General features: G+C 50.4%; 1 protein-coding gene and 1 non-coding gene across 7 annotated transcripts in view; both read left to right on the top strand.

The window, feature by feature from the left end:
- ATG16L1 (autophagy related 16 like 1) overlaps positions 1 to 15,888 on the top strand; it is a 77,040-nt gene that overhangs the window by 21,845 nt on the left and 39,307 nt on the right. For 3 of the 6 annotated variants that reach the window (XM_030323728.1, XM_030323729.1, XM_030323730.1), the window contains 8 exons: positions 2,591 to 2,661; positions 3,386 to 3,457; positions 8,579 to 8,699; positions 8,971 to 9,076; positions 11,067 to 11,216; positions 11,359 to 11,406; positions 11,756 to 11,857; positions 12,635 to 14,173. In XM_030323728.1, the coding sequence (XP_030179588.1) occupies positions 2,591 to 2,661; positions 3,386 to 3,457; positions 8,579 to 8,699; positions 8,971 to 9,076; positions 11,067 to 11,216; positions 11,359 to 11,406; positions 11,756 to 11,857; positions 12,635 to 12,728 (764 nt within the window). In that variant the 3' untranslated portion in view covers positions 12,729 to 14,173. Of the gene's footprint in view, positions 1 to 2,590; positions 2,662 to 3,385; positions 3,458 to 8,578; positions 8,700 to 8,970; positions 9,077 to 11,066; positions 11,217 to 11,358; positions 11,407 to 11,755; positions 11,858 to 12,634; positions 14,174 to 15,888 lie in introns of those variants that run through there. The other 3 variants (XM_030323731.1, XM_030323733.1, XM_030323732.1) reach the window with 1 other exon arrangement.
- Positions 7,830 to 8,055, top strand: LOC115522656. The gene has a single exon (XR_003971542.1).

Genomic DNA, 15,888 nt, shown 5'->3' on the forward strand with positions numbered 1-15,888 from the left:
GCGTTAGAACAGGAAATGGGGCTTAATGAAACCATCTCTTAGACTTCTGAAGCTGGGGATAGCTCAATTTCAGCATTTTGAGATTTAGTTAGCTACTCCTGGTTTTTTTTTAAATAAAGCAAGGTCAAGGGATAAGGCTGAAGGTGTTAGTAAGAACCAGTTTGTCAAGTTTCTGCAGTTGTAGCACACACACGCTTGTTGTCCAGCGGTGAGTAGCTCCAGGATGCCCTGGTCTCTATCGTTTCCCCCGATCCTCACAACAGCCCTGTGCAGTTTGAAAGGTATGTGTCGCCCCTACTTGACAAGACGAAAACAGGAAGACTCAGAGACCCTACTTGATTTGCGTTGTTGGTTTACATGGCTGATAACTGATCGGTGAGGCAAGGGAGGGTCACAGCCGGGACCTGACCTGGGTCCTGTGACTGCGGAGCCCTCGCTCTTCCCACTGCGGCCTCCCTTTAGCTGTAGAGCTGCTAAGCCTGTGTTGCTGCTTTTAGTGTGTTCAGAGCAAGAGCAATCTATTGATCCCTTTGGTTATAACAGATTATCAATAAAGCACCAAACTTGTGTGCTCTGCCCCCCCACAAGAAAGTGACTCTAATTGAATTCCTGGCAGTTACAGCTATTTGAAGGCCATCAAGATTTGTGCCGTTTTACCCAGAAACACCTTATGAATGATAATTGCAGGAACTGTTGGGAAGACAACAGTAAAGCCATAGAGTAATAATGGAAATTTTATGAGATTTGGTTTTTTAAAATTTTAGGTAGATAGCTGTTTTTTGTTTTTACTTTTTTTATGTGTATTTATTTTTGAGAGCAAGAGACAGAGTGCGAGTGGGAGAGGGGCAGAGAGCGAGGGAGACAGAGAATCCGAAGCAGGCGCCAGGCTCTGAGCTGTCAGCACAGGGCCTGATGCGGGGCTCAAACCCACGAACTGTGAGATCATGACCTGAGCCAAAGTCGGATGTTCAACTGAGCCACCCAGGCGCCCCAGTAGTCTGTTTTGATTGTGCCTTGTGATTAAATAAAAATCACCCTAGAAATATTTTTTACTTCTGAGTCAATAAAAGCACCTATAAGAAAATGAGAACCAACCTTTAGTAACAGTGTTACATTTTTGCTGCCGAAGAGGAAGTAAACGCTAATGGAAATTATGAAATAGTTTGAGGGGGTCCTGTTTTTTACCCTTTTAAAATATCACAATAACTGCAGTTTCTGCCCAGTAGGAACATTTGTCCTTGCTCATTCTATAAAAAGCACAAGCTCCATTGGGAATTATTTATATAAATACTGTTGACATAGCGTCCCTTGGTGTCTTCTAGATAAAAGAGCTTTGGTAAGGTCTTTTTGGTCATTTGAGATCATGTAGAATAGCATTTATTGATCCTTTCTTACATTTTGGCCTGTGTCAACTGCCAGAGAAGTAGACCGATATCTTGGGCATAAGCCAAAGAGATATTTCTTAGAATGTACAGTAATATTTTTGTAAAGATCTAATCTAAATAAAGACCTTAATTAGTGGATGTTGGCCTCTTTTTGACTTTTGAAAATCTAATGAAAGCTAGGATCAATAAAAGGCATTAAATGTGCTATACAGGTATTTTGCAGATAAATTCAGAAGGAGGGATTCGCCAAGCCCTCAGTAATCCTGACCCTAAATATTTGACAGCTCCAGACCAGTATTTATATCATAGTTTTTACCAGTAAGAGAAAAGGCTGTTCTTTGTAATGTTCCCTATTTTGTGCTCCCCTTTTATGAATTTGATTTGAATGGTTCCCTAATTGTTTCTCTGGACTTGTCATCATTAAGCTGCTCTTTAAAAAAGGAACTTAGTCACATCATCTTGAGACTCGTACTCTTACACGTTTGTGCCTGCATCATTAAAGTTTCTGCGTGGGTGGCCAGAGCTGTGTGAAAGCAGGACCCGGGCACGTGGCTGGGCCTGTTGGTGAAGGCGGCTGGGGAGAGGGGAGCATTGACAGGCAGTGGGATTGCCAGAATCTTAGGTTCCCGGAGACAGAGTAAGCATAAGGACAAATTCCAGAAACTCCAAACTAGCTTTACTGGCATTCTGAGGACTAGCCAGTTACACAGAACTAAAAAAAGAAATTCTTTTCAGCTCCGAATGAGAATTATCACATGGATCCTGAAAATTTAGTGCTCAGCTTCTACAGAAGTGATAGCTCAATTGACGCGAATACTGATCAAACCCAAAGACGTATTTATCTGAATTAGAAACATTTTACTCAGAAGTACCAGAACTAAAACTCAGTCTCTAGGTGCATTGACATGTCTTTAAAATTCCCGCATCTACCTCTTTGTAAAGGGAATTAATGACTCTGAATTTCTTGAAAAGACCAACTGAATGCATGCGAACTGCTAAGCTCTGCGTCCATGTACACATGCATCGTCCTTCCAGCTGACTAGCTGTGTATTTGTCCTGCTATTCTTAGACTCTGCGTCAGTGCAGGAAAGCTGCTGTTATGAGCCTGTAATTGGTTTCCATTGTGTTTCAGGTGCCCCATTGTAACTTCAGTATTGGCTTTACTCTTTGTTTCATTTCTTTCCTCAATCTTTCTTTTTTTCCAGATAAATGTGAGTTCAAGGGCTCCCTGTCTGGCAGTAATGCAGGAATTACAAGCATTGAATTTGACAGTGCTGTAAGTATATAGTATCCGGGGAAATGGGTGAGTTTAGAAGGTCTTAGAAAAAATGTAAGACATCTGGTTCTTGGAGTTTAACTCAAATGGTTTGTCTGCTGTTCTCTATCTTAAGTGATATCAGTGATAGGTCAGGATGCATGTAGATTATCAGTTCTTTGCTGGCTGTGACTATGATGAAGATGTGGGGGGGGGGGGGTCAGATCTGCTGTGCCCCAGCCTGTCATTGTCTCTGCAGACTTGATAAAGGCCGTGGCTGAAGTCCCAGCGGTGCAGGTGGAGGGGAGAGGGGGTCTGGCCAGATGTATCAGAGATGCGTGGGTCTCCGAGGAGAGTAGTTAGGAGATTGAGGGAGGGGAGAGCCAGGGCCTCTGGGCTCTGCAGCTTGGACAGTGTGTAGAGAGCATTGGTATTTGGGGTTACTGAAGGGGGGGGTGGGGGCACTAGTGAACTCAAGAGGTCAAGTTCCAGGCTGAGCTGGAGGGTCTGCAGCATTCTGATGGGATGGGATTGAGCAGACTCAGGAGAAAAGTGGATTTACCAAAATTGGTGGGTTGACAGAATCCTGGGGATAACGGTTGGTATTCCACATCAGGTGTGCAGCTTTTAGGCATCTGAACCTTTCCTGGACCTGATTCTTGGGGAATTTGTATTGTGTGGACTGAGATCTTCTAATTCGTCTAAAATTTGTCTCCCCCCTCCCCACTCTCCCTCATTCCCATAGGGATCTTACCTCTTAGCAGCTTCAAATGATTTTGCAAGTCGAATCTGGACTGTGGATGATTATCGGTTACGGGTAAGACTCAATTAAGAAAGCTAATATCTCCAAACTTCCATGAGGTTCTCTAGGGACAAAATGTAGGAAATGGCAGGTTGATTAATGAGGAGAATCGTGTTTTCCTGAAAATCATACTTGATTCCCTCTGCCCTTTTCCCTTTCTCCCTTGGGAAAATTTACATTTCCACATTACGTTCTTTCTTAGTCCAAGGTTCAGTTTCAGAATATTTGCAGCAGGAAACCCTCACATTTCACATGAAAGTCTCCGTGTTCCTGTTCAGAACAGGTGCCTTGGGTACGTGTCACTTTTAGCTGAACTTCAGCGATCCTGACACCATTGTATAAATTGTGTTTGTTACGGGCTCTAAAACTTAATAATCACTTCACAGAGTATAGCTGAAAGTAGGACGTAGGAATGCATATGGATGCACTTAGGACAGCGATCATAACCAGGCTGGGAGACAGGTGTGAGAGAGAGGGAGAAGGACAGGTTTGGATGTGGAGGGGTTTGCCCTGGAACCCAGAGTTGCCAAGAAGTTGCTTGGCCTCCACAACAAAGACCAAAACTTGATGGTTCTATCACTTTTGTTCTTTTTTTTTTTTTTTTTTTTAAGTTTATTTATATTTGAGAGAGAGTGAGAGAGGACAAGCAGGGGAGGGACAGAGAGAGAGGGAGACAGAGCCCGATGCAGGGCCTGATCCCACGAACCGTGAGATCATGAGCCGAAACGAAGAGTCAGACGCTCAACTAACGGAGCCACCCAGGCGCCCCTGTCTCGCTTTTGTTCTAATGAAAAACAAGTAGCTTAATTTGGAGACGTTCCGTTTTTCTTCTTAAGCTTGAAGCAGTTTTCACATGAGCTCATGAAAGGCTGTTGACAGGTAAGGTGGAGGATGCACTTTTTATGAAGAAAAAGGCTTGATTCAAGCTTTCGTATGTCAGCCCCCATGAAAAGTAGGACATGATGTTAAAACCTCAAGATAAATCGCAGAGAGTGGGGAGCTGCGGCAGAATGGTCCATTGGGTAGGTGCCGGTCGTCTGATTTGAAGACGCAGCCACGCGGCGGGAAGAATCTTCAGAAATGCACGGTTACCGTATCACGCAGGCTGTCCGTTTTCTTTAAGGAGCTGTATGGAAAATCCCCAGTACTAGATGGTAGTCGGGACCTCCGGGGTGAGAATTCGTCATTCTCAGTTGAAAGAAGACCCAAGGCTGCACGTGCAAAGTTTGGGATGTGAAGGTGACAGAGATGATGTTCCCTTGTGAAAGCTGGAGAGCTTTCAGGCATGTTCTCGACTGAATGGAAGAACAGGGAGGTGGGCAGCTGGGTGCCCGTGGATGGGGCTGGACTCTGCTCAAGCAGTGCTCACTGCCGTTCAGGCGTTTGAACAAGCTTTTAGTTCAGGCCCTATAGTTCTGCCCCCTCAACGCAGCCTAGCCTGTTCTCGTGGCAGCATTGTAATCCACATACCGTGTGCTCTACTCTGTTCCCTGTCGATCACTTACTGGACATTTGGGACAGGGTTGAAGACCTCTGGAGTCCTTAATTTGCCTAAAGGAAAAGGGATCTCTTCTGGAGTGGCTCTTACGTGTTAGGCCCAGCACTGAGATATGTTATATACATTACTGCTTTTTAACTGCCAGGGGCACAAGGTGAGGTGAGTAGGTATGTGAGGAAACTGAGGCTCAGGCCCACAAAATTGCCTAAGGTCACACAGTTAACAGATGAGAAGATGCGAGTTGGAACTGAAGCCTGTACTCTTCTCTGTGTTTGATTGACCTGGATTATTCTAGTACCTCCGGAGACTGAGGTATAGCAAAACTGTCTAAGAGTGAAGAGGGACATACAGTCTTCCTTACATTGTAGGCCCTTGAGGAGAAAAGCAAACAGTTGAGTTGTCAGCTAGTTGCGTAGGATGATATTTTTCATTGGTGGAAGAGTTCTGCTCAGGTGGGCGGAAATAAGAAAGGGACTTGGAGGCAGGAGCTAGACCTGGAAGACAGAGGTCACGATGTTGGCACACTCTTTTCAAGTGAGCTAGCTTACAGAGGTGGGCTGGGTTCCACTGGAGAGATGCTCACGGTGCTGGGGCACCAAGCCTAAGCTGGGGTTGCTGACAGGTTGGGGAGCTGGTGCCAGGATGGTTAGCCTCCTTCGCTGAGCTAGCTGGCTTTGAGGGCCTCTGGTCAGCTCTCGGTAAATGTGTGATGAAGATCGGGAGGCCTTTTTAAGGATTGTCTGTGCCCAGCAAAACCACATGAAACTCTTAACCACGCTCCAGGAAATAACGGGCTCCCTGTTGTAGGAGGTTCTGGCTTCTACATAGATAGACCCTAGTTAACAGAAGATAATCGGAAGACATGAATGGAGGGAGCCCCACGTTCCGAAATTCAGGATCCAGGCCTTGGTCGGTCGGTATCTCCTTAGCTTTTATGATAAGGGAATGGTGTTTAGGAGAGACCAGAATGCAGGGAGCAATTGGTTGAGTGTTTACTGTAAAATCCTTGTAGCAAGGGTATCCTAGAAACAGCCTGGTATTGAAAGGAGTCCATGACAGAGGACTCCCTTGAACCAAGCAGATGTTTTAGACCCCCTTAAAAATCCGGAAGGTCACTGCAAAACTTCAATGTGACTTGAGCAAATGGATTTGAAGAACCCACCTGTTCGCTTCCCTAATGTTGACGTGGGAAAGTAACCGCAGTGACAGGACTGGCTTTGTTTCAGGACCTCCCTCCTCAAGGTGTGCGTTTTTCTGGGGTCCGGTGCCGGCTCGATTGCGAGTCCGCCCTGAGGCACAGAGGCGCCTGGCAGAGCCCTTGCTCTGAGGGAGGCTCAGGCTGCTGTGACATCTGAACCCACTGCCCCATCTCTTAGGAGTCCCTGTTGAGAAGAGGATGATAAAAGCTAAAAGTGTTAAAATTAATGAAAAGAAACATCAAAAACACCGAAAGGATAAAAATTTTACGTAAAACTGATCCATTTAAGAGAAGGACGTTTTAAGTTATGCAAAAGAGCAAATGCTGTAGGAAGCTACATTCCGTACCCCGGAGAGCATGGAGATGTGGCCTGTCAGCTGGATTTCCTCCAGGAACGAGGCTTGCGGCGGGCCAGACTTGGCCAACCTACGTACGAAGAGCCAGGAAGTAACAGTATCCCTTTTCTTTCTTCGAGGAGTCCATGAGTTTTATTCCGGGAAATTAGGGGAAAGCTGTGTGCTCGTAGCCATTCGTTGCAGCATCGTTTGCGATGACCTCGCGACTTCTAAAGTGATTCTAACCGTCCCGTGTAACCGTGAGCACTCTTCGGGGGTGCGGAAGGGATGAGCGCCAGGGCCCCCGGCCGTGGGGCCTTGTGCTTAGGTCACCTTGTTTGGTCCTTACCCGGACAGCGTGAGGAAGAGGGTGGTCTCCCGGCTGTTCCGGCCCCCGGGTGTTCAAAGCCAAAGCGTTGTGACCCCAAAGCCCATGCACCTTCAGCTGTCAACGTGAGAAACTGCTTGCACTATAATGTGAAAAGAGCAGTGGGTAAACTTCTAGGAGTACTTTGACATGAAATAGAAGAAAGTATTACAAACGTGGAGTTCACAAAAATGGGCGCGCTCGCACAGCCCATTCGTGAGCAGGGTCTCTCCTGTGTTGGCGAGCTGTGATTTTACTTCTGTAGTAAGAAGGAAATCAGTGAATGTGCCCTAAACTTTGGGTACTTTGTTGAAATAGTTCTTTGCTAAGAACTTAATTTCCGTAGTGTGAGGAGGACCTTCCCGAGTGTTTTGTCTCCCCACGATTTGTACAGACGGGATGGTGTGTGCCGAGTGGCGCCGTCGCTCCTGAACCGTAGTGAATGGAAGCCTGGTTGCTGGAGTTGTCTTGATCTTACGAGCAGGATCCGTGGGAGGTTTTTACACAGCCGCAGCCACAGCACAGCTGCCCCCTGGCTGGCAGCAGTCGTACGATGCCGTTCCAGCCTCAGAGTGGGAGAGAGGAGTCTTGGAATCCGTGCCAGCTTCTCCCTTCCTGAGGGAGGAGGACGCGCGGGCCTGCGTCTTCTGTTCCTGGGCTGAAGTGGCGCCGCTCCGCTGAGCAGGGAGGGAAGATTGGTTTGAAAAATTCCAGCACTAAATGTGTAACACAAAACTGAGATCTCCTCCTCGGGAGTTGGGGTTGAAACCCAGTAAGTTAGTTACCAGTTGTAGTAAGCATATTAAAGCTTTTCTTTTCTTTTCTTTTCTTTTCTTTTCTTTTCTTTTCTTTTCTTTTCTTTTCTTTTCTTTTCTTTTCTTTCTTTTCTTTATTAGTTAGATGGTTAGAAAAAAAAACAAAAACCAATGAATACCCAGTGAGCCTTTGACAGTTTGCACACGTAAGCATGTTGGCCCACACTGAAAAGAGGTCACCGATGAGTCGTGAACAGTCAGACTCCCCGGCTCCCCTCCCCTAACCCTTGGCCTCCTGTGGGGCTCCGGATAGTGCTGTGATGGGCAGGGGGGCTGCTGGACCTAGGTGAGGCCTCAGTTCTGGGCTCCGTGGCCGACACCCGATAGCCAGCCACAAAGGGGTTTGATTGTCGGGAGTGCTGGTGTCTGTGGTTCCCAGCTGACTTTTCAAGCTGAGACCTCTGATTGAAAAAAACCCCCAGGGGTTTTAATTGTTTATTTAAAGAGTCCTGATGTTTCCTTTTGTAAATTATGCCTGCAGGGAACCTGTCCTGACTTTAAATAGGGTCTGGACTTTCAGAGGCACTGGGTAAAACCGAGGCTTTTAGAATTTTGTAATTTGATGTAAGCCAGCTTTACAGAAAAGCTACGAGAGTACTGTGGACTCGTGGCATCTGTCCCAGGGCTTATGTCAAAAAGGTACTCCAGCTGTCTGTCCCATTGTTTTGAAGATGGAGGCGTGTGACGTTTGCGCTGCTTTTGTTTTGTCTTGGAATGTGCTGGGAGATTTCTCTTCTTCCTCTGGATACCTCACCCCTGGGCAGCACCGAAAGACAGACTTTCTGGATGTTTTGCCGCACTCCATGACGTATCCTTTGGTCTGAGTGTTCCTGACCAGATCTCTGGGTGTTTTGAGAAGCTGGCTCTCCCGACGTGGTGCGTGTGTCCCCCAAGGCTCACCCCTGCTGTGTTCTCTCCCCTAGCACACGCTCACAGGACACAGCGGCAAAGTGCTGTCTGCCAAGTTCCTGCTGGACAACGCGCGCATTGTTTCCGGAAGTCATGACCGGACCCTCAAGCTCTGGGATCTCCGCAGCAAAGTCTGTGAGGAAATCAGTCTCTCTGAATATATGTACGATTAGACGTTAACCGCGAGGTGTTTGTTTCCACCCGAAAGCCTGCGTTTAGTGTGATACAGTTTGAATTGCAAGTCCGGTTTCATACTCAGAGTGGCGTTGAGGTAGTGACAGCTTTTCACGTTTGAGATTTTGTTTAAATGAGGAGCTCTGGCTAGCTGGGGCGAGAGGGCAGCGCTGCTATGCGCACGGCCACCGAGGGGCCGCTGCCTGATCACTAACGTATGGTTTTCCTACAGGCATAAAGACCGTGTTTGCAGGATCCAGCTGCAACGATATCGTCTGCACAGAGCAGTGTGTGATGAGTGGACACTTCGACAAGAAAATTCGTTTCTGGGACATCCGGTATAAAACCCGAGAGCTCGGTGGAGGCGGCTGAGGGGAGGGTCTGTCTGTGGTGGAACTCTGGTGATGTTTTGTGTCTGGGTTGTGTTTTTTAAAGTCCCTGGAAGTGGCAGAAATGAGCTCCGAGTGCACACTTACCGTAATAGTTCCATAATTCTTTACCATGAGGCAGACCGTTGCGTTCAGCGGTCACTTACGAGCGTGCCCTGTGCACTCACTGGGCCCTTTACCAAGTGCCGCGTAAGCGAAGACGGACAGCTCGGTGGTTTAAAGCTGACACGCAAGCCTGCAGTGTTCTGAAGTAGAGCTGGGCACCTCTGTCCAAGGATGTGAGAAAACACCGGTCAGGATGAGTCTGGAGCAGTGAGCAGGCGTCACATGGCAGAAAAGCTCACTGACAGACTCTCCAGACAGGACAGCGGGACGGCCTGGTGTGGCTGAGACGGCAGATCGGGCTGTGGGCAGACAGGACCAGCAGGTGGTGGGTTGGGAGCAGATCAGTGTTTGTAAATGACTTGAGCCTCTGAGCCATCGGGTGTTTAAGGGAGGACTGCTCCTCATGCGCACGAGTGAGCAGACGGTGCTAGTGCTGTCTGGACGGTGTCCTGGGAACGGGGACCTCCTCCAGCAGCGTGGGAGGCAGGCGGGGGAGTGGATTTGAGGGAGAATCTGCATTTGGGGGGTGAGGAAGGGGAGAGTTGAAGCCACGCGGGGAACAATCGACAGATTCTATGTTCAGATAAGGACGTGACGTTTGTGCTTTCCAAGGGACATTTGGGTAAACCGAAGCAGAATTTTTGGGAAAAGAGTCCTCGCGGGAGGACTCCAAAGACGTGAGGACAGAGTTACTCAGCGGTGGCCCGAGAAACAGGAGACCGCGTTTTAGGGAGCCACCGAGGCAGGGTGGTCACAGATGGGGAGGGAGCTGGAGGGTCCTGTTGTTGGGCCACGGGTGGGGGAGCAGAGGAGTCTGAGGGCGAGGGGAGTCCGGTGGGACGAGGCCGGTAGGTTAGGAGGGAGGTCGCTACTGGTCCCAGTGAACGCAGGACAGTTGTGGAGGGTGGGGACGAGGAGCCTCTGCTTCTAGATGATGCTTAGGAAGGCCTGGTGTGAAGCTGGCACCTCCTGGGCAGCCCTTCCAAGTTGTATTCATACCCCCTGGTTAGCCTCTTTGAACCTGAAATGTGGCGTGTTAATGTCGAACTGGGTATCGGGAAATCTCCTGGTCCACCTGTTGATTGGACAGATGAAGACAGACCCTGAGGTGCAGGGAAGGGCATCGGCTTGCCTCCAGCCACATGTTTAGCGACGATGAGATCAACACTGTTACTTAGCGTGGGTTTGGGGTAGGACATCATTTCATTGAAAGCTTACGCCAAAGTGACTACAGAAGGGTCCACACCTCCTTTGGCTGTATCACCCGACAGGGCCTTGCAGGATTGCCGTTCACAGCCCTGGCCGGGGACTCCTCCCTGGAGTCCAGCTCCACACCTGGAATCACGCAGCCGGACTTGGGGGTCCCGGAGCCGAACTTTGTAAGGCAGGGAGCCCGTGAGAGGCCACACGTGCGTCCACGCACAGTACAGCATCCCGGACCCACCAGAGCAAGTTTCTGAGCCCTTGGGTTCAGCAAAGTGTTATCACTGAAAGAGCCTTAAATACATGATAGCCCTGCTCGGTTTGTGCCGATCCGGAGCTCTGATTGGCACTCACATCATCCCCCAAATGAGCAAGGAAACGAGTTCTTCCCAGATTCAGAGTTCTGGTACTTAAAATATTACTGTAGAATTTACTGACAGAAGAAATAACAAAAGCAGCCACTGAGGCGATTTCTATAAGGTTGGAACACATTCGCTGTCCTTGAAGAGTACCGCGGTCCAGTCGAATTATCTTCTCCCCACTTCTCTGTGGAACACGGCATCCTGGTGAAAATGGGCAAGTTCTGACACTTCGGTGTCCCGTTTTCTCAGACTTCCCTTCCCTTTTGTAGATCGGAGAGCATCGTCCGGGAGATGGAGCTGCTGGGCAAGGTCACTGCCCTGGACTTAAACCCGGAGAGAACCGAACTCCTCAGCTGCTCTCGCGATGATCTTCTAAAAATCATCGATCTTCGAGTAAACGCCGTCAGACAGACGTTTAGGTAACTGGACCCGTTGGTTTGGGGTTGCATTGGAATCTTGCCAGTTTCCTGGGGGGGTCACGTGAACACCAGAGGCCCTGGCCCTGCTCATAAGTCCCGAGTGCGGTGAGCTCTTGGGGTAACAGTGCTTTGTTGGTTGCAGCGCCCCTGGGTTCAAGTGCGGCTCTGATTGGACCAGAGTTGTGTTCAGGTGAGTGGTGGCGCTCCTCCCGCCTCGACCCTCGTCCCACCCCCCACCCAGTGCATCCCCAGGGGGCCTTTGCACACCCTCTCACCCTGAGGGAGTGTCCAAGAGTGACCTGTATGTAAGCTCATCACTAGGGGTCATTATCACCATCTCCTTCCTTTCTGGTATCCTAAGAACTGTTTGAAGGCTTCCGGGGAGGGTGGGCGACTCTCCGGGACAGCGCCGGGCAGGCTCTCTGGAGAAGGGCAGCCCCTTTGCCTAGCTCTGGCTCTGCCTGTGTGGCGCTTCTCCCGCAGGACGCTGAATCGGGGGTGGGCGGTTGACACCTTATCTGGTCTTCCGTGTTCTCCAGCCCTGACGGTGGTTACGTGGCAGCGGGCTCGGCTGAGGGCTCCCTCTACGTCTGGAGCGTGCTCTCGGGGAAAGTGGAGAAGGTCCTTTCAAAGCAGCATGGGTAAGGTGAACCCTCTTAACCCCCTGCGGTCGTAAGCAGGTCCTGTGACTTCATCCCAGGGGTCCTTTCCTCTTCGGGCACGGACCTGAGTCAGCCCCGTGAGGGCAGCGTGCGCTCGCTCGCTCTGCCGTGAGCTGGGTCGGTGGAGAGAAGCTGGGGCCATTTGTGCAGTACAGCGGAGGGCGGCGTTCTGCTTATTGGTGTCACGGGCTGTTTCGGTTAGAGCCGTTCGAGTAGTGGCTGCCGGAGAGAGGTTGGGGCGACAGTCTGCCTTCCTCGTTAACTGGCCCCTCCTCTCCGCCTCTCCTCCCTTCTCAGCCCCTTTGCATAGGAAACTGACTGCTCGTAAACACTGATTTTCGCGTGCTATTTTTCAGTCTTCCCCCGGCCTCCTTTATGTCTTAGCTTTGTTCTCCACCCAAGCTCGCTGCTAGTGAGACACCGGGCTTTCCTCCGTCACCACCTCTCTCCGCCCCCAAGAGCAGTGGCCACTGCCCGCCCCTCAGCCCCCTGAGGCTCTCGTCTGAGGGTACGAGCTGCCCCCTTGGGGTAGTAGCCTTGATAAGGCCTGGCTCCTTTCATTCCTGAACCGCTTCCGAAAATACAACGCGGGGTTCCTTCGGGTTTTTTGGCACGTTAGTAAGGGCCTGCCTGTGAGTGGGAGCAATACTGCCAAGTAAACCAGGCCCTGGAAAAGGCCTTGCTCCCTGAACGTGAAGGGGACCTAGTGTTCAGTTCACCGAGATCTCACACATGTTCCGACCTCTCCCTTTGAAGCTCGTCCATCAATGCAGTGGCGTGGTCCCCCTCCGGCTCCCACGTGGTCAGTGTGGACAAAGGAAGCAAAGCTGTGCTGTGGTCAGAATATTGACGGCACCTCCTCGAGAGAGAGCAGAGCCGAAGCCGGAGACGCACGCAGGCTCCCGCAGCTCTGTCCTGGCGGGGGGTGTGTTGGGTGTGGCTTTGACCGCCAGTGGAGAGCCCGAGCCACGGGGTGCAGTGGCTTCCTTTGCACGGGATTTCCGAGGATTTGGGCTGAGGTCTCTACGGCCTGAAGGAATAACAGTGCGAGAACCTGACCCTGTAGTCACTTAGCAGAGGTGCGGGTTCTTGCCCTGATTCGGTGGGAAACACTACTGGCTCTGATCTTCCATACCTCAGTGGGGGGAGCGGGGACACCTACCGGTTTCCTCGCAGGCCGGCAGTGCCGGGAACACCCCACACGCCTGGGGTCGGTTCTCCCTCCAGGCTTTCTCCCGACCTTCTACGGTTGGTTCTGGCCGAATGCATGTCCTGTCACCCTGGGGTCATTTTCCTGGTGAACTCGCTTTAATCATTGGATTAACAGAAACCCAAACAGGATTACCCCTGTCCTCGGCTGAGGGGGCTGCCCTGATTTCTGAGGAGACAGGACTGTGGTCCCTCCCCGTTGGTCTGTGTCATTATTACGAGGCTCTCACTCTGATCTCATCTGATTACTGTTGGAATTTCCTTAGCTCTCCCAGACTGTTCTTAGAAAGCCTCTGTTCTTCAAAGCTTTGAGCGTCCTTTCTCCCCAACAGTGCTATATACTAATTTCTCAGTCAAGAGAGAAATCCCAACTTGGTTAAAAAATACTTTTTGGAGGCGGGAGAGGAAGGGTGCAAACCTTCTTCCAGGAAAGTGTGCTGCAGGGGCAGAGTGTATTCCTGTGTCCGTCTGTAGACTCCCAGAAAGTGGGTGCACGCCACCTTCCCGGGTGCCTCGCTTCTACCCGCGGGTGATGAGGGATTGGAGGCCTCGAATGTATTCGCCTGGAGCCGGTAGTTCCAGGTCACTGCCCTTTTGCCAAGCCTACGTGCAATAGCCCCTCGGTGCTTTAGTGCGAGAAGCCCATTCCAAGAAGCATGGGAATGTCATCTTTAGGTTTCAGGAGTTATGAGCAAGGCCGGGGGCAACTGGCCTGTGGCTTTCTTTTTTGTTTGTTTGTTTTTTTTTACACATTTATCCTTACCATTTTACCTGTGTATATCATTTTAGTTTTTGAGTGACTGAAACACCAATACTTTTATCACCTTTTAATTTGCACTTTATATTTTTCCTTCTGCACTTGTTCTCTGGACAGCTGTGGGTGACGAGAGCTGGAGCTGGGTGAGGAGGGGGGCCGCCGCCGTCCTCCCTCTTTCCCCGGCCCTCCTCCCCCCATTTCAGCTTGCTCCAAGAGCTCAAGGGGAGGTGGAATTCATAGGCCAGGGCGCAGCTGTTATTTATTTAATTATGTTGCCCAACAGAACTTGATTGTAAATAAAAGAAGAAATCTGTTCTATACTTTTCAAACTCTGTGTCTCTTGGTGGTTATTTTATTCTCTTCTGTCCTTAAGAGAAAAAGCTGTTTCTTTTATCTCTTTTCCTGGTGTTTGTTCATTTGTAAATAACAGCTAGTATTCTTCTGGAATCTCTCCTTGTCATTCAGCATTTAAGCCCAAATTGCCACTGCCTGAAAACCAGCATTCCGGTTTCACGTCACATGTGAGTCTTAACCCGACAAAAGGTCTCCTGCCTCTGGGCATCTGTCCTTCCAAGAGCCCAGCGCGCCGACGAAACTCCCGCCGTCAGCTCAGTGCTGTGGCAGATGTGAGCCTCCAAGTTCCTCACCGGAGACCTTGCCTGTAGGATTGGCGACGAGCTATACCTGTCTCCTGTTGGTCTCTGGCCTCTTCTTTGCTGAAGGGGCATGAGTTACCTCACAGAGGAGTGATTTGTTCGTGGGCACTCTGGTCTCTAGCAAGCAGCCTAGTGCTAGGACGAGTCCTGACGTTCCGGAACCCTCCCCGAGAGACCGCTGTCCGGTCCGCTTACCACTGCATTTACTGAGGGGCCTGCCAAAGTCCATTTAGCCCAGCAGCTGGGCTTGGGATTCCATCACGATCTGAAGTCTCAGAGGCAGCCGGCAGCCTCCAAAGAGCTGAGAGAGCCCTTTGTAGCTCTTTGTACTCACTTTCAAGGAGGTGAGTCATTCTCAGAAGAGGCCTCAAGTAAGCATTGCAGTAGCCTCCGGTTATCCTGTTTTCTTTGAACTTTCAGGGAAGCTTGGCTGCTCTCTACTTTGAACAGAGATGCTTCAGTTTGAGGTCCGTCCACACTGTGAAGCTCTCTTCGGGTCCCTTGACTGCCAGGGCTGAGCTGTTCAGTGTGCGGGCGCCCACTGCAGTGGAATAGGATTTGCACCCAGTTCACGGTCCTGATGCTCCCATCTGTCAGATCTGGGGCCCTGCCCCACTGCTGCGGCTTCTGCTGGCAGGGGTGTGGGGTGCGCGCAGTTTTCCCGTTTCCCAGGTGAGTCTGGGTGGTCGGAGCTGGTACGCTCCTGTGGAAGCGGTGTCGGCTTTGACCCGGACATTAACATACCTCAGAAGTTGATTGTTTTGACATATTTTTTAGATGAACTGTTCCGTAGGTCGTTTCCCCAAACAGTGTGATAAATCAAGCTCGGCGCCTTACTCGTGAAGCACATAGTGTGTACACGCTAGTCTTTGTCCTAGAAATCTTGCAAAGCCCCCTGCGTCTTTCACCTTTCACGTCGTGGCTCACAGATTTTGTATGGATGCCGGCGTGAGTGGGCGAAGCTGCTCTCAGCTGGGAGGGGCCTGCCTGCCCCCAGGGGTGAGCTGCTTGGGAAGTTCCACATTGCTGAGTGTACCAGGGTCTTCACATGCGTAGCACGTAGCACGACCGTGCTCTTAGAGAACTGGACGTTTTGAAAGGTGCACTTGAAACTCCTCACCCTTGTGGGCACCGGGAGAGAGAGCAGCCATGATGAAACGCCCCACACACGAAACCACAAACGTTTCTGGATTTCTGCGAGATCTTGGGTGGTCATAAGGAGCCTGTGGCTCTCAGATTCTGTGATCTCCCAACCGCATCCCGTGTCACAAGTCGGGGCGTTTCACAGCTTGGCAAGAAGCTGTTCTAGGGTCCTGACCCCTAGTGGGCGCCATTGCCTGCAACCTGCCTGCTCCTCCAGGCCCGCGGGCTCGGCCCCAGGCTGGCCG

The sequence above is a fragment of the Lynx canadensis genome, chromosome C1, assembly GCF_007474595.2.
Source record: "Lynx canadensis isolate LIC74 chromosome C1, mLynCan4.pri.v2, whole genome shotgun sequence".
Lineage (NCBI taxonomy): Eukaryota > Metazoa > Chordata > Mammalia > Carnivora > Felidae > Lynx > Lynx canadensis.